The sequence below is a fragment of the Agelaius phoeniceus genome, chromosome 3 (assembly GCF_051311805.1).
Source record: "Agelaius phoeniceus isolate bAgePho1 chromosome 3, bAgePho1.hap1, whole genome shotgun sequence".
NCBI classification, from domain to species: domain Eukaryota; kingdom Metazoa; phylum Chordata; class Aves; order Passeriformes; family Icteridae; genus Agelaius; species Agelaius phoeniceus.
In genome coordinates, this window is record NC_135267.1 from 23,998,544 (window position 1) to 24,018,044 (window position 19,501).

At 35.9% G+C, this 19,501-nt stretch overlaps 1 protein-coding gene across 1 annotated transcript in view; it reads left to right on the forward strand.

The window, feature by feature from the left end:
• Nucleotides 1-19,501, forward strand: part of DOP1A (DOP1 leucine zipper like protein A) — a 62,275-nt gene that overhangs the window by 10,108 nt on the left and 32,666 nt on the right. Inside the window, exons 2-13 of the mRNA XM_077174876.1 lie at nt 1,919-2,110; nt 3,229-3,410; nt 5,627-5,797; nt 7,130-7,319; nt 7,917-8,015; nt 9,118-9,217; nt 11,555-11,637; nt 13,635-13,743; nt 16,003-16,123; nt 16,813-16,932; nt 18,608-18,722; nt 19,149-19,178. Of these exons, the coding sequence (XP_077030991.1) occupies nt 1,973-2,110; nt 3,229-3,410; nt 5,627-5,797; nt 7,130-7,319; nt 7,917-8,015; nt 9,118-9,217; nt 11,555-11,637; nt 13,635-13,743; nt 16,003-16,123; nt 16,813-16,932; nt 18,608-18,722; nt 19,149-19,178 (1,458 nt within the window). The 5' untranslated portion in view covers nt 1,919-1,972. The remainder of the gene's footprint in view (nt 1-1,918; nt 2,111-3,228; nt 3,411-5,626; nt 5,798-7,129; nt 7,320-7,916; nt 8,016-9,117; nt 9,218-11,554; nt 11,638-13,634; nt 13,744-16,002; nt 16,124-16,812; nt 16,933-18,607; nt 18,723-19,148; nt 19,179-19,501) is intronic.

The following is a 19,501-nucleotide window of genomic DNA, read 5'->3' on the forward strand; positions in this document are numbered from 1 at the left end:
ACTTCATAATGATTGTATTTGCACAGCCAGTGTGCAGAAGACTTGTCTAAAAGTACGGTTATTCAGATCAAGATGTTAATGTATGTTGTTTTCAAAATTAATGGATTGTTCTGATTGGTTTTTAAGTCTGAAAGGAAGCTACCTGTTTATCCCTGTGCTCTACCTGGTTTGTTTAACCTTTGATAATCCTTTATCAGGCCACTCTCAGCTCTCAGGTCTTTGAAGCACTTGAGGAAGACAGAGCCTTGTCCCCCACTCAGCCATGAGAGGTTGCATTTATGCTTTAGCTGGATAAAAAGGATTCTGATGCATTCTTCACTCTAAAAGAATTATTTACTGTGTCAAGTTCTTTCCCCATCCACTGTGCATGTAAAAATTTGAATTGTACTGCTTTTATATGTTGGTTCTTTCTTCTTTTTTCAGTGTTAATACTTTATTTCACTTTTGGAGATCAGGCTTTGGTGGTTGTGCAGCTGTCTCTCTGAAAAATCTGTTGGCATTTTACAGGTTTTCCAGAACAAACCTGATCTTTTTTGGGATTTATTCAGAAGTGGTTATTATAACATGAAACCATGTTAAAAGGGCTTGGTTTTTTTTTTTTTTTTAATTAAAAGCGGTATCTAAGTGCTTTATGCCAGTGAGAAATTGTGAGATCTATCAATTTGACACTCAATGTGTTTTTTAAATAATGGTTTGCATTTCTGTTTTGTCTTGGAGACAGTTTGTCATTATTACTCTGCCATCAGAATCAAGAGTATAGAAACCTTATAATTTTTTTGCCTTTTTATTCACTCCTTCCATCCAGCTCTTTTAATTTTGTCTGCCACTTTCTAGTTTTTCTCTGTTCTTGCAACTTGCCTTACCATACTCAGAAGACAGTCTGATGAATACTACTTCTTTATACATGTTCCATGGTTTGTTTGGTTTTTCAGTCATGCTTCAGCCTGCACTGCTGCACACGATTTTTTCCCATTTCCCTTTAATCAAGACAGAAGAGAACAGCATCTGCTGAGTGTGAAGTCTCTTCTAAAGCCAAGTACAAAAGAGATCTCAAAAAGTTTCCTGCAATAACACCTCCATGAAAAGGGGCACCAAATCTGCCTTTTTCACAGATGTGCTGCAATAGCATTTCTCGCTGAGTTGTATTTGCTTGGGGTAAACATAGCCTTAAAAACTCTTTTCTTTTAAAGGTTAATGAACCTCTGCTATTAAAAAAAAAGTAGTCTATGACCTATAAAAGTACAGGGTGGTGTTTCTGGAACTAAAATATCTTAATTACTTGGTGTAGACTACCACACAATGAAAATATATTGGGCAAATTGCAAAAGCCTATGATTACAGAACACTGGTAAACATGTACTTTTGTTGTGCCTGGATGACAATAATATGAAAACAAAGTAGGGTTGCATCGCTGGATTAGAATAGCACGTCTTGTAAAAGGAAGTGTTGATGCACAGAAGTCCTCTTGAATAGTGTGTAACTATTGTATGTATCCTTCAGTTTTGTCTTCTGCTTGGAAGTGATTCAGAAAGATTGGTGTCTTCCTTTTGCAGAAAAGCTGGTTTGTTGTAAGGTGGGCATTTCTGGTGATGGACCCAGAGAAAGTAAAAAAGAAAATGAAAAATCACTTTGTTGCATTGTTTAGAACAAACAGTGCTTTTTGGGAGAGAAAATGCATTATTTTTCTAGGGATTTTTTGTTTGGCTTGAGATTCTTATTTGTTTGGGTTTTTTAGTAGGACTTGATGTTGAATATGTGTTAAATATTTGTTAATATTTGTTTACAATGTGTTAGCTTTTGTTTATAATTTGTTGTAACCTGATTTCAAATTTTTTTAATGTCTTTGAGGAAAATGTAGTGCTGCTTATACATATTTTAACAATCATTTCAGGGCTTTTTCCTTTTAACTTTTGACTAGGTAATGTCTGTACATGAATTGCAAGCTGGTCTCTAGCGGGGACACCGTGGGAGGATGAACACGGAGGAGCTGGAGCTACTGACTGATTCCAAGTACAGGAACTATGTAGCTGCTGTTGACAAAGCACTGAAGAACTTTGAATATTCCAGTGAATGGGCAGATTTAATATCAGCCCTTGGGAAGCTAAACAAGGTATGCTTGACAAGTGCTCTTAAAAAGACTCAGGAATTGCAAAAGGTTCTGGTGTAACAGTACAGAAATGTGAGGTTCCAGCCATCTCCTGCAAATATTTCAGTGCTCTGAGCCAAATGTTGGGTGTGTGCAAGGAGCAAACAAATCAAACACTTTTCTTTCTAGGGTTGAACCCTTTGTAATTGGAACTAAAGGAAGAAGTTATTTACATTTCTAGTGGAAATAAATGCAACATCTCTTTTATTAGTAATATTTATTTCTAATATTGTTCAATGGTACAGAAATAATGTGAAAAATAGTAACTGATATAGATGTCAGCAGTAGTTTTATGAAGCATAAGTTTTAAAATGAGGCTCATATCATTCATGGACCAGAGAATGCTATTGTTCTGATTCATTTTAACAGTTAATTTTAATGGACAATATCATTTTAATCTTTAATAGCACTTCACAAATGCATACAGATCATGATATTCATAAAAATCTTGTTGTAGTCAGTTGTATGTGTTTCTAGGCAGCCTCACTCAGGAAAATGACACTATAGTTGGAAGTTGGATCATTATTTTGCATAAAATCTCGTTTCTTTCTTTTTTTTTTGATTGTAGCAGTTCTTGCTGCATATTCATGCAATGTGAAGGCTATGATATAGAGAAAAAAAAATCAAAATATGTAAAAGCAACTTTGTTCTCCAGTCCTGAAGTGATTGCATAGTTTCAGACAGTAGTAAAGTTTTGTATGTGATCACACTCTTTAAAGATATCCCAGGCTCATGACCCACAGTTTATTAGTCCTCTTTGAGCTAGTGATAATGGATTTTATGAAATGGAAATAGCAATTTTTGTCCTCAAATGGATGAGTAAATGACAAATGGACAAGCTGTAGGCAAGAAGCCCATTACAAGCAAAGTTGCCTTGGTGATACTACCTGTAATGAGTGTATAAGTGAAAAGCATGGCAAAGAAAAAGCTCCATGGTAAATTTTAATGGCCTTGGCTTTTTTTCTTGTAACCTAGGTTTGTGTGGAGACTTATGAAACACATCCAAGAACTCCTTTATAAAATGTGCATTTGATGTTGAACATCTTTTGTGCTGTTTTTCTCTTTTTGTGCTGGTTTACCAGGTGCTACAGAACAACGCCAAGTACCAGGTAGTACCCAAAAAGCTGACGATTGGCAAGCGCTTGGCACAATGCCTGCATCCAGCTCTGCCGGGAGGGGTTCATCGCAAGGCACTTGAAACATATGAGATCATCTTTAAAATCATTGGACCCAAGCGCCTGGCCAAAGATCTGTTCCTCTACAGGTACAGTATTTTAAACAACTCCATTCCAAATGTGTAATCAAGATCCTTTTGTTTTCCTGCATTTTATATTTGCAGTATTACTTTATTATATAGCAAGAATCAATCAGAAGCAATTTCTTTCCCTCATGTTATTGGTGCTTGTCTAATATTTTTCTTCTCAATATTGTATAGCAGAAGAGAAACAGATCACCTAAATTTTTGTTGGGAACTGATTTAGTGCAAGAAAACCTGGAATTTGTTATTTTTTCATTGAAATGAAGTGTTCTGCCTCTATGTACCATATGTATAGTAATTGAAAAGTCAGCACCTCATTGTATTAACATTACATTTTAGTATTTTAAGTGTTGTTGGAAAAGAATCTGAATATAGTTTTTTGCAAAAACCTGTATTATCAAATTAACAGAACAGAAAGGTTTTGTTTTGTTAGCATGGAGGGCGAGTACAAACTTTTTCTCGGTCTCTGGAACTGATGATAATGAAAAGGAAGGATAACCTTGAAAAGTTAAGTTTAGTCAGCATATACTGATTCCTAGACCTCCATGATGAGGTGTACATTTTGGGTTGGGTAGGGTGGGCAAGACATTAATTTATTTGTTATAAAATGAATAGAGGGATGTGTGCACACTGTCACACGTTTCTTAATCTTTACCTGTCCCTAGAGATTAAAATTTCATTGGTTTGAGAAATAGCAGGATAAAATGGAATTCTGTTTTGGAAGAAAAACTGTGCATTAATGCTTGGAAAGAAATTGCATGCCTTAGCATCAGCTCTTCTGTCTTGCATGGTCATGATGTTTATATATAATCACATTGAGGATGACAGTGTTTCAGTTCTCTGTTTCCACATGCTTTAAAAGACACTGTGAACTCATAGCTCATATTTTGTGCTTGTACAGTGATTCAGTAGCTGCAAGATCTCATTAACAGTAAGTTCTAGGGTAATGGAAAATGCTACTTTGTACAATCTAACTAAAAGCTATTGTTACTGCTGCTAGGGCAAAGACAGACATTCACATTAAGGCATTATCAAAGATTCCAGTATTTGTCATGAAAGCAGAATGCCAGTGTCTGAACATCAGATCTTGAAGTGTGAGTAATAGCCTTACAAAGAATGACTGTGGGTTAGTGTGTTGCTTATTGAACAAAAAGACATTTTCTGTAGAAAAAAGAAGCCAACTGACAATGGTTAAGGACAATTTCTGCTAGTCAGATAAAGGCAAAAAACATTTTTACCAAAAGTTTTGTATTTTGGAACAAGTTTTGTAGAGTTTTTTCCTATGTTATGGACAATATCCTGTATACATAGGTATTTCTTTTAATAGTAGATTTGTAGGTATAAATTTTAAGACCCTTTCCTTAAAATTATCCATTTTACTGTTCTTTGATTTTCTTCTTCATATGTCAGGGTCTTCTAACCTGAGTCTTTAATGACTTTGAAAATTGAAGTTGTGTTCACAGGCATTTGATTATTGGTACAGTTTGTAATAATATAAGATATTTAGTAGCAGTAGCAAGTATTATTTTAATATCTATGTAACTTCTTCTTAGGAGATCACATTTATAACTTTCATGAACTTACATTCAAGTAAATTCAGAACATACTTCCAGTTTTTTCAGGCCCTTACAGGCTGTGTTATGAACAGAAATGCAAATAGGGTTTATTGTTAGTTTTAGAATCTGCTTTCAGACTGAGTTTCCAAATTTCCAAAGTAGATATATACTTTGATGCTACTTAACAGTTACCTCAAGGCTACTTGCTGAAATAAAACACCATGGTTTTTCTTTCAGAAAATTATTGCTATGAATTTCCTCAAATTGTTGTTATCCAGTCTTGTTTTTTTTTCTTAATAAGTGCAAAGAAAATGTATTTTTAAATACAATTTTCATTGTGATGTGGTTCAGTGTGGGCAAAATTAACATTTTGTTACGCAGAGATGCTTCTGGTTTATCATATTTATTTTATTGGTGAAAGACATTAATCTATAGGCCTTCAGTGCTTGTTCTCACAATAGTAATAAAACTCACAAGCCTTGGGGTACCAACCTGTCCATCCAAAGTCAGTCATATTGTGTGGTTGTCTATGCCTAAGCACAATTCTAAGATAAAAATCTGATGCTTATAATAACTATACTGGATATGCCTATAGCAGTCTTTAGAGAGAAATAAAATTGTCATATGAGAAGCTTCTTTAAAAAAGGTAAAATTTATTTTTCACAGTTCTGGACTATTTCCACTCCTTGCCAATGCTGCTATGTCTGTCAAGCCAACATTATTGAGTCTGTATGAGATTTATTACCTCCCTTTGGGGAAAACATTGAAACCAGGACTGCAAGGACTGTTAACTGGGATTCTGCCTGGGTTAGAGGAGGGATCAGAGTATTATGAAAGGTAAGGATACTTATGTTAATAAGGTGATATGCTTCATCTGGGGGTGTTTACTGTAACTTTTCACTACGTACTTGTATGTGGATTTTATTGTTTTCAAAGTGCTTGCTTTTTAATTTGATGCTGTTGTATTGCAACAGAATGGTATGGTAGGAGGTTCTTAGCATTAATTAGGACAAATGAACTGTTAGTTGTTCCTGCTAGTAGTTATGGAAAGGGAATTGGCATTAAGCAGGTTAGTGTTATATGCCAGTCTCTTCTCCCAGGTAGCAAGAAAAAGAACAAGAGAAAAGGGCTTTAGGTTGTTCCAGGAGAGGTTTAGGTTGGATGTTTGGAAAAATTGCCTCACTTAAAAGTTTGTCAAGCATCACAACAGGCTGCCTGGGGAAGTAGTGGAGTCACCATGCCTGGAGTTATTTAAAAGCCATGTAGATGTGGCACTTTGGGACATGGTTTAATGGTGGATTTTGCAGTGTTGGGTTGGACTCAATGATCCTGAAGATCTTTTCCAACTTCAACAATTCTATGACTCTTGATATGGGTTGAAATACATAGCTGAAGCATCTGGGCTGCTGAGGTAGCATCTTAACATATTAAAGGATGAAGTTACACTCCATCACTTGGAATTCTTGGAATTGTTCACATCTTGATGTTTCCAACTTCAGAAACTTGAATTTTCACAACTTGTACGTCAAGAGCACTTCAACACCGTCTTTTTCTATTTCTGTGTAGGCAGACACACACACACACAGTGTAGCTGGCATCACTACAGCAGGGAACAAGGTCTATCCAGCTTGCCTCCTGGGGCCTGCCAGAGGGTAGAGAGGTGTTGCCACATGAGTTGGAGGAAATGAGAGCAGGGGAAGGGATTGCTTGTGCTCAAAGAATTAGGGTATTTTTATGCCTTGCTATTACCAGATGGACTCAGTGCAAGGAATGAGAGGGCAAAAGCCATCTGCTTTGATTCTTTTCTTCAGCAGCTATGCTTTCCTGGTGTCTGTCTGAAACCTCTGTCTGTCGCAACACTTGGCTTTAAGCTGCAAATGAAGGAGTTATTTGGCTCTTTGAACATAAGGAGTACATAAGGAATATATAAAGAGAAGCTGTGGGCAAGCCAAAAGCATTTTGCAAGCCAGATTGGTCCACAGGCTTGCTCGCTGGATTGCTCTGTTCAGGCTGCATTATAAGGTTCAGTGTATAACTGGGCCTCTCTTGGACTCTCAAAAGGAAGTTTTGACCTTCCTGTAACAATTAATTTTAATACTTCTTAAAAATGGGGGCAGGAGCAAGAGCTGTGATATAAGCCCTGATGCAGCTGACTTGGTTTTGCTGCAGGACAAACACACTGCTGGAGAAAGTTGCTTCAGCTGTGGATCAGTCAGCATTCTACAGTGCTCTCTGGGGGAGCCTCCTCACCAGCCCTGCCGTGCGCTTGCCTGGCATCACTTATGTCCTCTCCCATCTGAACAGGAAGCTTTCCATGGAGGATCAACTCTACATAATTGGCAGTGACATTGAATTAATGGTAATGTTGTAATGGAACAATGAACTTATAATAAGTAAGTAACAACACTGAAGTTACTTACTTATTATGTAATGTGTTTTGTGGGGGGGATTTAAATGTGTTCTCTCTCTTTGAACCTGGCCTTTGAAGAGAAAAAATGCATGTTTATTATAGCTCCAGTTAAACTGATGTTTTGGTGCATGGTAGGAGTGTTTCAAAGCTGAATTAATGTATCAGAACTGCTTAGGTTTTGTGTAAAACTTTCCATTTATTACAGGCTTCAGCTAGAAGTGGTTGCGTTTTGTTGCAATTTTTGGTTCCTTTTTTTTCTTAAAGATAGAGAATAATTTTGTCTTTTAAACTTAAGATATTCATTGGTAGTATACCAGAAGCAACAGCTGTTTGTATAATTTAGGGGATCTGTTGATTTTATATTTCCTCAGTGGTGAATCTTTTAATTTTCCTGTTTTGTCTTGTTTCATTACTCAAAATTTAAAATAACTTGATTTAGTACTTATCATTGTTTGTAAATAACTGTTCTTATTTTTGAGTGCTGTCTTATATCTACCTCCTTAAAATAATAAATAACCATTCTGGGGGGGTCTGCCATTACTTCAGGTGGAAGCAGTAAGCACTTCAGTGCAAGATACCAGTGTTTTAGTACAGAGGAGCACATTGGACCTTATCCTTTTTTGTTTTCCTTTCCACATGAGCCAGGTAGGTTATTAACATGAGAGATGAATTGACAAATTCCTAAATGTACTTCACTTCCTTAAGTCAGTAGCAGTATTTGGTTGGTTTTTGTTAATGATTTTCTCCAAGCTACAGCAAGAGTCACATGTAGGAGTTTCTCTGATAGGTTTGGCTATTTTCATGTCATGATCTCTGCTCTTCTGCTTTTTAACTTGATGTGTTAACTTTGAAGTTAAAGTTAACTTCTGTGCATGTAAGCACGAATTATGTTTAGTCTATGCAGAAACTTTTAATTTGCTCCAGTTTGATGAGAAAGCAAATTACTTATTAATTTCTAAGTTTCCAATTCCCAGTGTTCAAAATAAGCAAAAGTTAATCCTCTTAGCACAACAGATTCAGAGCACTAGAGAATTGAAAATGGTTTTTGGTTTTGGGTGAGTGGTTAGCTCTAGCTTTAGTGGGAGATAGACCTTACAACTACTAGATAATTTTTTTTGGACTGCATTTATTGTTAGTTATGTCCTGTTTTTAAATGATCCATGAATTATGTAACTCCTAGAGGAAAACTTATGTAAGACTGATTCTCATCTTGTTAGAAATTAGGAAAAACCTGCACTTGTATGTAAGAAAGAGCTATGATCTTGCTTGTGGAAGGACTTAATTCACATTTATCAGTTACTATAGGAGTATTTGGAGTGTGTCTATTTAGGTACTGAAATGCTGAAATTATCAATACAACATTTTTGCAATATTAAGAATTACATGAGCATTTAAAGTAGTAAGAAACTGAAAAAGTACGTTAATTTTTTTTAAACTGGATTTTAAGAATTTTCTTCCAAAGCTTTTGCCTCATAGTAATATGAAATGTCTTGTAATAAAAAGGAGCTGTTAGTAAAATCTGTTATTTTTACTGTTTTTAAAGGGTGTGTGTTATTATATAGTATCTGCTCCAAACAATAATCATATTTTGGTTTTCTAAGAGCAAGATTGTGTTTTCTTGTACTATGAGGAATTCAGAAATGTCAAAACATGAAACTAGCTGTGTTTTAATGAACATTAAGCTGCTAACATAGAAAAAAGCATTACTTTTCATAATTAAACTTAAATGTGTTTCTAACTTCTTCAGGCTACACGTCCAGACATGATCAGAATTTTGTCAGCAGCCCTTCACGTAGTGCTGCGCAGGGATATGTCACTCAACCGAAGGCTTTATGCATGGCTCCTGGGTAGGTTTGTATTTCATTCCATTGGCACTAAAAGTGGAGGGTGGACTGGATTTTCCTTATCAGTGTTTGCACTGCTGGGTAGAAAGGATCTTGGAAAAATGAAATACTCAATTTCTTTCATAAGAGAGAAAGGCACTTTTTATGGACATAGAAGATGAAGAATGTCATCCTGGAACTCATTCCTGTCATATAAATTGTTGATGCATTTTCCTCTAACAGCATTATGGGCCATATTCAAGGGTAGAGCCTGGTGTAGTAGGCTCATGGAGGCAGGCACTCTGAAACTTTTTCTCTAAAAACATAGGCTGGAGAAAACAGAGAATAGGCATTATAGAGTGTAAATGGTAGTTGGAGCACAACAGTATGGAAGATAGAAAAGAATGCTGAAGAGCATTGGTATTACAGTATGCAAACTTCAAACTTCATTAGATCTTTGCCTGATTGAATTAACAGATCACCAATCACTTCTCAACACCTTTCTGGAGTAAAAATTGAGTAATTTGGAATACAATTGTACCAAATGACAGAAAATCAATACAGTACAAATTTAAATTTGTATACAAAACCAGCATATAATTAGAAGAGGGTAGCAGAGAATTATAGCTATTAGAAGGCTCTTGACCATTCAGAGAATAGTTAGAAGACCAGGGATTAGAAAATTTTAGAAAAAAATTACTCTTATTCAGCCTTGTTATTTTAAGGAAATGAAGCCTGTAGTCACATGAATCTGATCAGTTACTCTTTAAACCCATTTTGAAAGAAGTCAAAATCATGGAGGTTCCTAAGTGTGTCCCAGGAACTGGAGACTGAATGAAGAGACATGAAGTGGCTTCTCTACTTGATATGTTTTGCAGTCTGCTGTTACCCTCTTTGACTCCCCAGCTCACCAGCAAGCACATATGTGCTTCTTGGGCTACCCAGGACCTTGCCCAGCTGATAGTTATGATGTTAGAGGCAGGTAGCCTGTGGGTAGTGACTGGGGAGGAAGGAAGTGAGTAGCAAGGGGCCCTGAAAGAGAGCTGAAATTATGAGAAGGGAAAAAGTCAGCAACAGTGTTCTGCATGAGGGGCTTGGTTGTGTTGCTGTAGTGGTTTAGAAGTTAAATATGAGAAAATCCTGCCTTCTTTGGTTAATCATTCTTCAAGACACTGACTTGCAAAGGATTAATCTTTTAAAGATAGACAATGAAATGCAATGTTATGCTCCATACCTGCATTTTCAAATCTGGGGAAGAAATAGTTTCTAGATTAAACACTGCAATCATGTTTCATCTAAATTTGATGGATTGGATATGTCTTTTGCTATTATTGAAAAAGGTATTTCATATATTTAAAATATCATGCTGCTTTTTTTAGTTGTAGAATCTTCTTATACAGCTATTTCATGAACATAGTCTCCACTGAAAGTCATACAACTTTGGAGAATACTTTTACAGTGACTTCCATGTCCTGTGTTGTGAACAGCTACTTCATCTATTTGCTATATATTTGGACAAACTTTCTGACAATATTGGATTTTTGCATTTTTTTCTTTGGATGTTGTGCTGCTTTTCTATTATCATGATATTCTATTCCTAATATAAGACATTGCAGATGGAGATCAGTTATGTTGAAAGACTGTCTGAATTCTGTTGTTCTGTATGGCATTATTTAATTCTGGTGTGTGCTATTCCTTCTTGTTGTTTTACAGCTAAAGGTTACCTATTAACATTCTCTATGAATAGAAATTGTGTACATCTCCTTAAATCATGTTATCTTAACCATAGATTTTTTTTTCTTCCTTAAGCCTATTTTTTGTGCAATTAAAAACTTACTGGGAAAAGAAAAGAAACTTACAATACAAAGATCCACCCCATTAGTGTAATTTTGAACTAAAAAAAAATATTTTTGTAGTGTGACTAATATTCTTTCTAACACATTGCTGTGTTTTGGTGATCATCTCTGTCTGCATACTTAAAACACTGAATTTTGTGTTCTCATTAATATGGAAATATTTTTATGTGACAGCTTGTGGCTTTATTTTAAGGATTGTGGGTTTTGCAGCATTTGTGGATATTTTTCAATTGTACAAGATGTAATTGGTTGATAATATTGCATAAAAAAATTATTTGTGTGCAAATTGCTTGTGTGAAAATATAACTTAGTTTCCCTTATTAAACTCTATAAAATCATCTTTTTCTTGCCAACATGACTTGGACTTCATACTGGTAAGTTACCAGTGCTAGTGTGTTGATTTCTAGTTTAAAGAAATTGGCAGTGTATTCTATTGAACTGCAAATATTTATCTGCTTTGCCTTTTGTTTGCTTGAAGGTTTTGATAACAATGGTGCCCTTGTAGGACCCAGAAGTACAAGGCACAGCAATCCTGAGGAGCATGCCACTTACTATTTCAACACCTTCTCTAAGGAGATGTTAGTCCAGGTAGCTATACAGTTTTATTTATACAGTTTTCTTGGGGCATATATTTTTATAAACAGATCCTGATCAAAGTTGCTGTAACTTTATCTTTTGACTTGCCAATGCAATGTGACAATGTAATCTTGTCTTTTTGTGATATTTGTCTCCTATTCTTCCAAAACATTCTCAGTGGAAAAATGAGGACCTCTAGAATAGCAGAATGAACAGACTAAATATTAGATTTCTCCCTCTCCTTTTTCACAGTGAATGAAGCATACGTGGATGTTACTTGATTATGAGCCCAGCACACTGGAGCCTGTTCTTTCATGAAACTGAATTGGAGAATTCTCTTCTGTAGATATGGGAAACTCCTCTGTGTCTTGGGAATCAGAAAAAAGTTATCAGATGGCACTCAAAATCTGTGTTAAAAGGGTCTTTCTCTCCCCTAGGAAAAGGGAGCATCTTCTGCTCTCTGTTGGCAGCCAGGAATAGTTGAGAAAATTGGCAGTTAAACTAGTTTACCCTTAAAGCCTTCCTATGTGAGCTGAGATCACTGGTTCTAAGAATTGTGCTGCTTTTCTCACAGTAATCGAAATACAGATGTCTTTTAAACTTCTCTGAGTCTGATATTGAAGTCAGGAAGACATTTTATCTTTAAGGCAAATTGATAAGGTCAGGATTTTTCTGAGTCAGAGCTGTGATGCTGTGTATGGGAATGGCAGTGGCAATTCTAACAGTAGTAGCTGACAAGAATATTCAGCTCATCCCGGTTCAAAGCTGACACCCAGCACAGAGCTAGCACCTTCAATTTTATCTGAAAGTTGTGAGATCTGCTGTTCTACTGATGAGGAAGAGCCCTCAGAATTCCAGTATTCCAGCAGCAAGGACCTTGTTGGCACTCTCTCACTGTTTGCTTATCACCCTTCTGCCTTCCTTAGCAGATGATTCAGAAATTACTCAAATGTAAAGGAGAGGCCTGAATGAGATACAGTTTCACCTGTACCTTATGTAAAAAAACCATGGTGAGCTTTCAGCGACGTTTAGGCATGGTTAATAGTTAAGGTCATTTTAAATCTGTGCATCTTTCAAACTTAATCAGTGTCAATAAAGCTTTTCTGTCTGAAGAGTATGGACATCAGAATGTATTTTGTATATGCCTTGCCTATACATAATACAAATGACATATAGCTTCTAAAACCTTTTGCTGTCTCTTGAAAGACTTTTAAAGCATTGCTCTTTTATGCCTTATTCTCTAGCAGTCTCTTTGTGTTCTGTTTTATCCAGTCAACTCATATCTTATTCATAGATACAATGTACTGAAAATTCTGGCCTTCTAAAGACATATGAAAGGACAGAAGATTTTACTTTTAAGATACTTGCTGATAATACTTGGTTTGTAGCAGATAGCAAGGCCAAACTGGTTTTCATGGCTATTTTTTATCTCTCTTTTTTTTTCTTCTTTGTCCTTTTTTTTTGAAACTGTAAAAGAAACAAACTATCTCAGACAGTCAAGTCAGCCAGGCAGAAAACTAAGCAAAATCTGTCGTCATCTCATGGGGCTTTTTTTAATTCTGCAGCTCATTCCCTAAACTGCTTTGGTATAGAAACTCAGTCTTCCCATTTATTTCAAAGTTGTCATTGCTATTTAGTCAAGAAAGTATTCATCCTCATGAATGAGTATATCATAGGAGGATGGTGTTTTATTAAGCCCTTAATATCTACCTACTTTATCTTCTCAAATAATTTGTTCATTAATGCTCATGTATTCTGTTTTATTCTTAAGAAATTAATTGAATTACCTGCCTATAGTACTCTATTTTGATTTTAAATAAATGCAAGTTACCAAGTTCTGTTCACAGAAATGTTCTCAAAGGCAAAGTTGAGAGAACTTAATAATGGAAGACTGAGCTGCAGTGAGATGACATAGTGGTCTCCACTACTGAGAATTTTCCCTTTATGTGCAGCTTTTATTACTTTCTATCTTTCTTATTATTTTCCTGATATGTTTTTGCTCTTTGTAGGCAATGGTTGGAATATTGCAAGTTAATGGACAGGGAGAAGAAAGCACATTAATGCAAGACTTAAAGCCTTTTCGAATTCTTATCAGTTTGCTGGATAAGCCTGAACTGGGTAATTTTCATTTACTCTTTTTAATTTGTTTCATGTGATTCTGCTTTGAAATTTTTTCTCTTTTTTATCAAATTGAATAAGTTATATGCTTAGTACTGTCAGGTTACCCAGATTTCTTAGATCTTCCAAGCTGTATCTGTGTTTTGTATTTAATTTAATGTGTTCATCAGATTTACCTTTTACCAAATGCCATTTCTTCTACTTTCCACACAGGAAACAGTAAGTCAAAGTCATAGAGAGAACTAAGTGTATGTTGGAAGATGTGCACATTGGATCTTTTTCATTTCTTTCATCAAATAATGACTTTTACTATTATAAATCTCAGCTATTTCTTTTGGGAATAACCTGTTCTTTCTTTAATATACACACAGAGAGAATAGACATTAACAATGAAACAGTTAATTTTTTTTCAGAAGAACCTATGCAGAGGAAGCAAATCTCTTTTTTTGGTTTTGTGGGTGGTTTGTTGGGATTTCTTTTTGGTGTTTCTTTTCAATTTTCCCTCCCCTATTTAAAGTGTTTAAATGCCCTCTTTAGCAGATAAGGGCTGAGGACTATGGGACAAACGTATTTACAGTTAAGACTTGGATATCTTGCCTTTTTCTTTGGAATACAGTTTTGAAGGTGAATGAAAAAAATCAAAATAGTTTTTTAAATCCATTATCAGATTTGAGGGTGGGATAATAAAACCATAAAAATAAAATAATTAAAGAAAATAATTGATCAGGACAGAAGAACTACAAGGAACAAAATATCTGTCAGAAATTTGCCATCTTCCTTGTAATTTATGTTTTCTAGGGATCAGTCTAAATGTTCAGAGGCAATGTATATGTTAAGATTTCATGCAGAAGCAAAGCTTTGAGGATTCTTTCAGCAAAATGAGATAGAATAATCTAAAAGGATTTTTGCTTAATTCCGTGAGCATACTCTTACTGAAGGCAGCTCAGTGAGATTAGGAAGCACATAAAAATGATATCTCAAGCATGATTACTTTTTAAATTCCTTTAAAAATAATTTGGGGTTTTTTTCTTCAAAATTGAGATTTAGCTCAAATCCAAAGGAGGAGCTGTTTATAGAATCATAGAAAGTTCTGTATTGAAAGGGACCTTACACATCATCCAGTTCCAATGCCCCTGCCACAGGCAGAGAAACCTCCCACTAGACCAAGTGGCTCAAAGCCCCATCCAGCCTGGCCTTGAACACTACCAGGGATGGGACATCCATGGCCTCTCTGGCAGCCTGTTCCAATGCCTTATTACCCTCTGGGTAAAGAATTTTTTCCTAGTATCCAATCTAAATCTCTCTTCTTTCAGTCTAAAACTGTTCCCCCTTGTCCTATTCCCATCTGCCTGTATAAGAAGTCTCTCTCCCTCTTTTTCATAAGTACTGAAAGGCTACAATGAAGTCTCTCTGAAGCCTTCTTTTCTCCAAGCTGAGCAATCCAAATTATCTCAGCCTGTCTTCATGAGAGATGTTCCAGCCCACTTGGTATCTTTGTGGTCCTCCTCTGGATTTGGTCCAGCAGGTCATGTTTCTATGTTGGGCATCCCAAAGATGGATGCAGTACTCCAGGTGGGGTTTCACAAGAGCAGAGTAGAAGGTCATAATCACCTCATTTGGCTTGCTGGCCACATTTTTTCAATGCAGCCCTGGCTGCAGTTGGCTTCTGTGCTGTAATTTGCACACTTTCAAAAATACTTCCAAAAAGGATATAGCAGACTATATCCTGAGCTAAAAAAAAAACTGTCTCAAATTAAAAAGAAGGATGATGCTCAAAAGATTTTATCTTGTATTTGCATTTAGATATTTGAGTGTGTTGTCCATATGCTAACAGTATGAGATAGCTTAGGGATGAGTATTTCAAAGTGTTTTGACTGAAAGGCACCTCTGATTAAGAATCCATGAAGTCCATTTACATGTTACTGAGCTGGGCTAGTAAAAAGGGTGCGTTGGCTGGAACATGATGTGTCCTGCTGTGACTGCACAGCTTTTGCACTGGTGTGTTTGCACCAGCTGTCATTGTACACACATTGAACATGGGGCTTGTGCTTTGTGTACTCCCAGGCACTACAGTTGTCTCAGTGTTTCTGGAATGCAAACAAGCCAAACCTTCTGACATTCAGGTAGTTTATGAGATTGAACCAGAAGAAATGTTGTGGTTTCAATGACTAAAGCTAGCTAATGATTCCAATAGCTTTCAGCTGTGGACTGTTGGCAATGCTATAATTCAAGAGTGTGACTGCTGGTATTTCTCCCTAGGCCCTGCCATCCTGGAGGATGTGTTGATTGAAGTGTTTCGAACATTATATACACAGTGCAAAGCAGAACTGGAGCTTCAGACAGAACCATCTTTCAACAAAGATCACACACAGCTAAGCAGGTAAATAACGAGTATAACGTATTTTGTATTAAATAATACATCTTTGTTGCTGGAACCATGACTGTGAAGCCTGTAGGACTGTGGCATGTTTTCTGCATGGTACAGGAGCTATTGACATTAATTGCAATTTGTGTTCAGTGCAAAGATGTGAAGTGATTTGCTTTATTATTTTATTTTTTTTAATATTTAGCATAATTTTTATTCTTTATCCATGACAAAAATGTTTGTTTGATTGATTGTGATATTCTTTATATCTGTGTTCTTCAAAAACAAAATAGACTGAGTTTTCTTGTAGTAGAAAAATTAGGACTGCTACAAGAGAGCCGGGGAGTGGGATTTAGAGTTTGAAGATTTTTATTTAATATTTTGAAATTTGGAGAGGACAGGGGTGTTCAAAGCTGGAGAGGGTAGGAAACAACTGTAAGAACAATTATGGTAAAAGCAGATATACTAAAACTGTGTTTAAAAGATAAATATTAAAGAAAGAGGAGAAACCTAGCAACTGTGAAAAGACATCGGTATGAGCAGCCTGCCAATATCCTGAGCCCTTGAGCAGCAGCTACTTGTAGGGATGGGAGGAGGATCATTTGTAGTGTTACTTGACAGTGGGTAAACTCACAGCGATGTGTAGTTATATAACTTGAAAAATAAGTATAAAAATATGAAATGTTCTTTCTATTTTCTTTCAGCAAACTGAGAGAAAACAAGAAAACAGCAGAATTGATTAAAACTGCCAATCTTCTTTTCAATTCCTTTGAGCCTTATTATATGTGGGATTACATTGCTCGTTGGTTTGAAGAGTGTTGTAGGTATGTGATAATATTTAATCTCTGTGTGGGTGAAGTTGAAGTTAATTTTTGTTTTGTATACTTTTTTCTTCAAAGAAGTCAGTCTCATGAGATCATTAAGCCTGTAAGTATTTTTTTCCTCCCATCCCTATAATTTCAACATTTTGGCCAATTTTCATCAGAAGTGATTATGGGTCTTAGCAACATGAGTTCTCATAAACTCAGTGTCTGGGTTAAATCAAGAGACAGAATTAGCCCCTCTGCTGAAGGAGAGACCCCAGAGTGACCTCAAAGCTAGTTCTTGTTCTGTCTGGCCAGTACAGGATTACTCATTGTACAAATCACTTTTGGTAAAATTGACAGATTTGCCAGACACTTGATGTGTCATCATTTGTACTGCTCTTTTAGGGAAAAAGAAGGGTGGGGATTCTGTGCATGACAAGCAGGGCTACAGGAGAAAATAGCAAACCATACATCAGGGAAAGGTGAAAATATTAGGAGGGAATATAGGAGGGAAGGGAATGAAGGGACCACAGAAGAACAGAGGTTTTTGCTGTGGCAAGGGATAGATGATGTAGAGATGTCAAATGAAATTAGTAGAATTTTTTTTTCCATTGCTTATGGAATTCCTTGATAAAATATTAAGATACTTGGACATGAATTTGTCTATGAGCCAACAGTGTGCTAACTGTGTGTGTGTCTTGGGCTACATTGTGAGGACCATGGGCAGCAGGTGAAAGGAAGTTATTTTTCCTTTCACTTAGTGTTTCTAAGGACAGACGTGGAATATTGTGTCCAGCTTTGGACATGCCACCTGAGGAGAAGTGTTGAGAAACTGAAGAGACTCTGGTAGAGAAACTGCTAAGCTGGTCAGTTATAGGACACTGCATTGAAGGTTGAGGTAGGTGAGTTTGGTTTAGCCTGGCAAAGAAGGAAATTGAATGGCACCTTATGACTTCCTGAAAGGCATTTGCAAAGTTCATACAGCTATACTTTTTATAACAGCTGATGGAAAACAAAGGACAGCAACAAGTGCTCACTCAAGTGGTCAGGTTGGACTTTGAGAAAAGCTTTGCTAAGGACATGTGCAGCAGTGGAAGAGGTGGAACAGTGGAAGCCAGGAAGGCTGTGGAACTTTCTTATGAGATTTCCAGAACTCTGCTAGACAAAACTGTGGACAAATTTATCTAGTGTTTTTAGCAGTCCTGCTCAGTGTGAGAGGTTGATCTAGATGTCTGTGACTTGATTTTTGTGTGTTGGGCTGAATTGCTAACATAGTCATCTACAGTCAGGTAACATGCAGGTGAGTATTTCACTTCATATAAGTAGTGTTACTGTCAACATGTATACAAAATTGCATCATAAATAAATGAAATCTGGAGAATTTTTTTGTTTGGATTTTTTCTGCATCATTTGCTGTATTATTTAAGTTTTTGTCTTCCATGCTCAATTTTCTGTAGCGTGAATTTCCTTATTTTACAAATGAAGACTGTTTGTTTTACACCAAATGATTGGTTACTGCTTTTTCTGAAAGGATGGCGTGGGGCCAAATAAGGTACTTAACAGTAAAATGAGAAATTGCTTATTGTTTTATAGTGATTATCCCCCAATATATACAGCTTTGCATTAAGTTACAGAAATATGGTCAATGTAAGGGGAAGGAAAAATATTGTGAAACTCTATTTGAATTTTGCAGGAGGACTTTACATGCCAGACTTCAAACTGGGCCTGGAGGTGATAGTGAGCAACCTGAGTTACCTCTGACAAATTTCTGCTTGTTAGTGGATTTTTTGTTGGATATTGTTTCTTTGGTAAGAATTCCTTTATCCATTACTAACATTGGGATTCTGTATATTTATGGTCTGCAGAAATACTGTATATACTTTATTAATTGCTTTTCTTGAAAATATATTGACATAAATTGACATTAAAATAAGTTTTTGGTTCATTGTATGATTCTTGATAGACTGGTTAGACATAACTCAAATGGGTTTATGATGCTTATACCTGAAAATTTTAGTCTGTCCTCATTTTATTTTCTGTGTATTCATTGCAGGCCTAGTCTTATGTAGTTTGATATGCTAGTTTAAATGTGCAGCTTTCTTTTAAGGATCTTTTAAATGTCATGATAAGATGTAGCTTCTTTTTCTGTTGTCATTGCTTAATGTAGCAAAGACTGTTGGAACTGTTTTTTCTATAGCTGTCTTTCCTCAATTCTTTGCTTTCTCATTTCAAAGCCTACTAGAAGTATGAGAGTGCTGTGTCAGGTATGGCAATCAGCCTGTTCTTCCTTTAGCTCTTTACTTGTTTATGTTTCATTCTTAAACTTTTATCTTAAGATTAATAAAGTAATAGTAGCATTCTTCAGCCTTCTTATGATGTTTTAAATGTATTTGTTGTATAATGAACAATATGTGCTAGTTTGAAAAAGAGCTAAATATATTTCTATTTGTTTGTTACCCAACTTAAAAGTTAATTTTATAAATATTTTTTAGTAAAGCATGTATTTCTTATTCTTGGATGTTAAGATATTAATTTTCCTTTTTCTGTATTCAGTATGTTTAGAACAGAGTTAAGCAAATGATAGGTA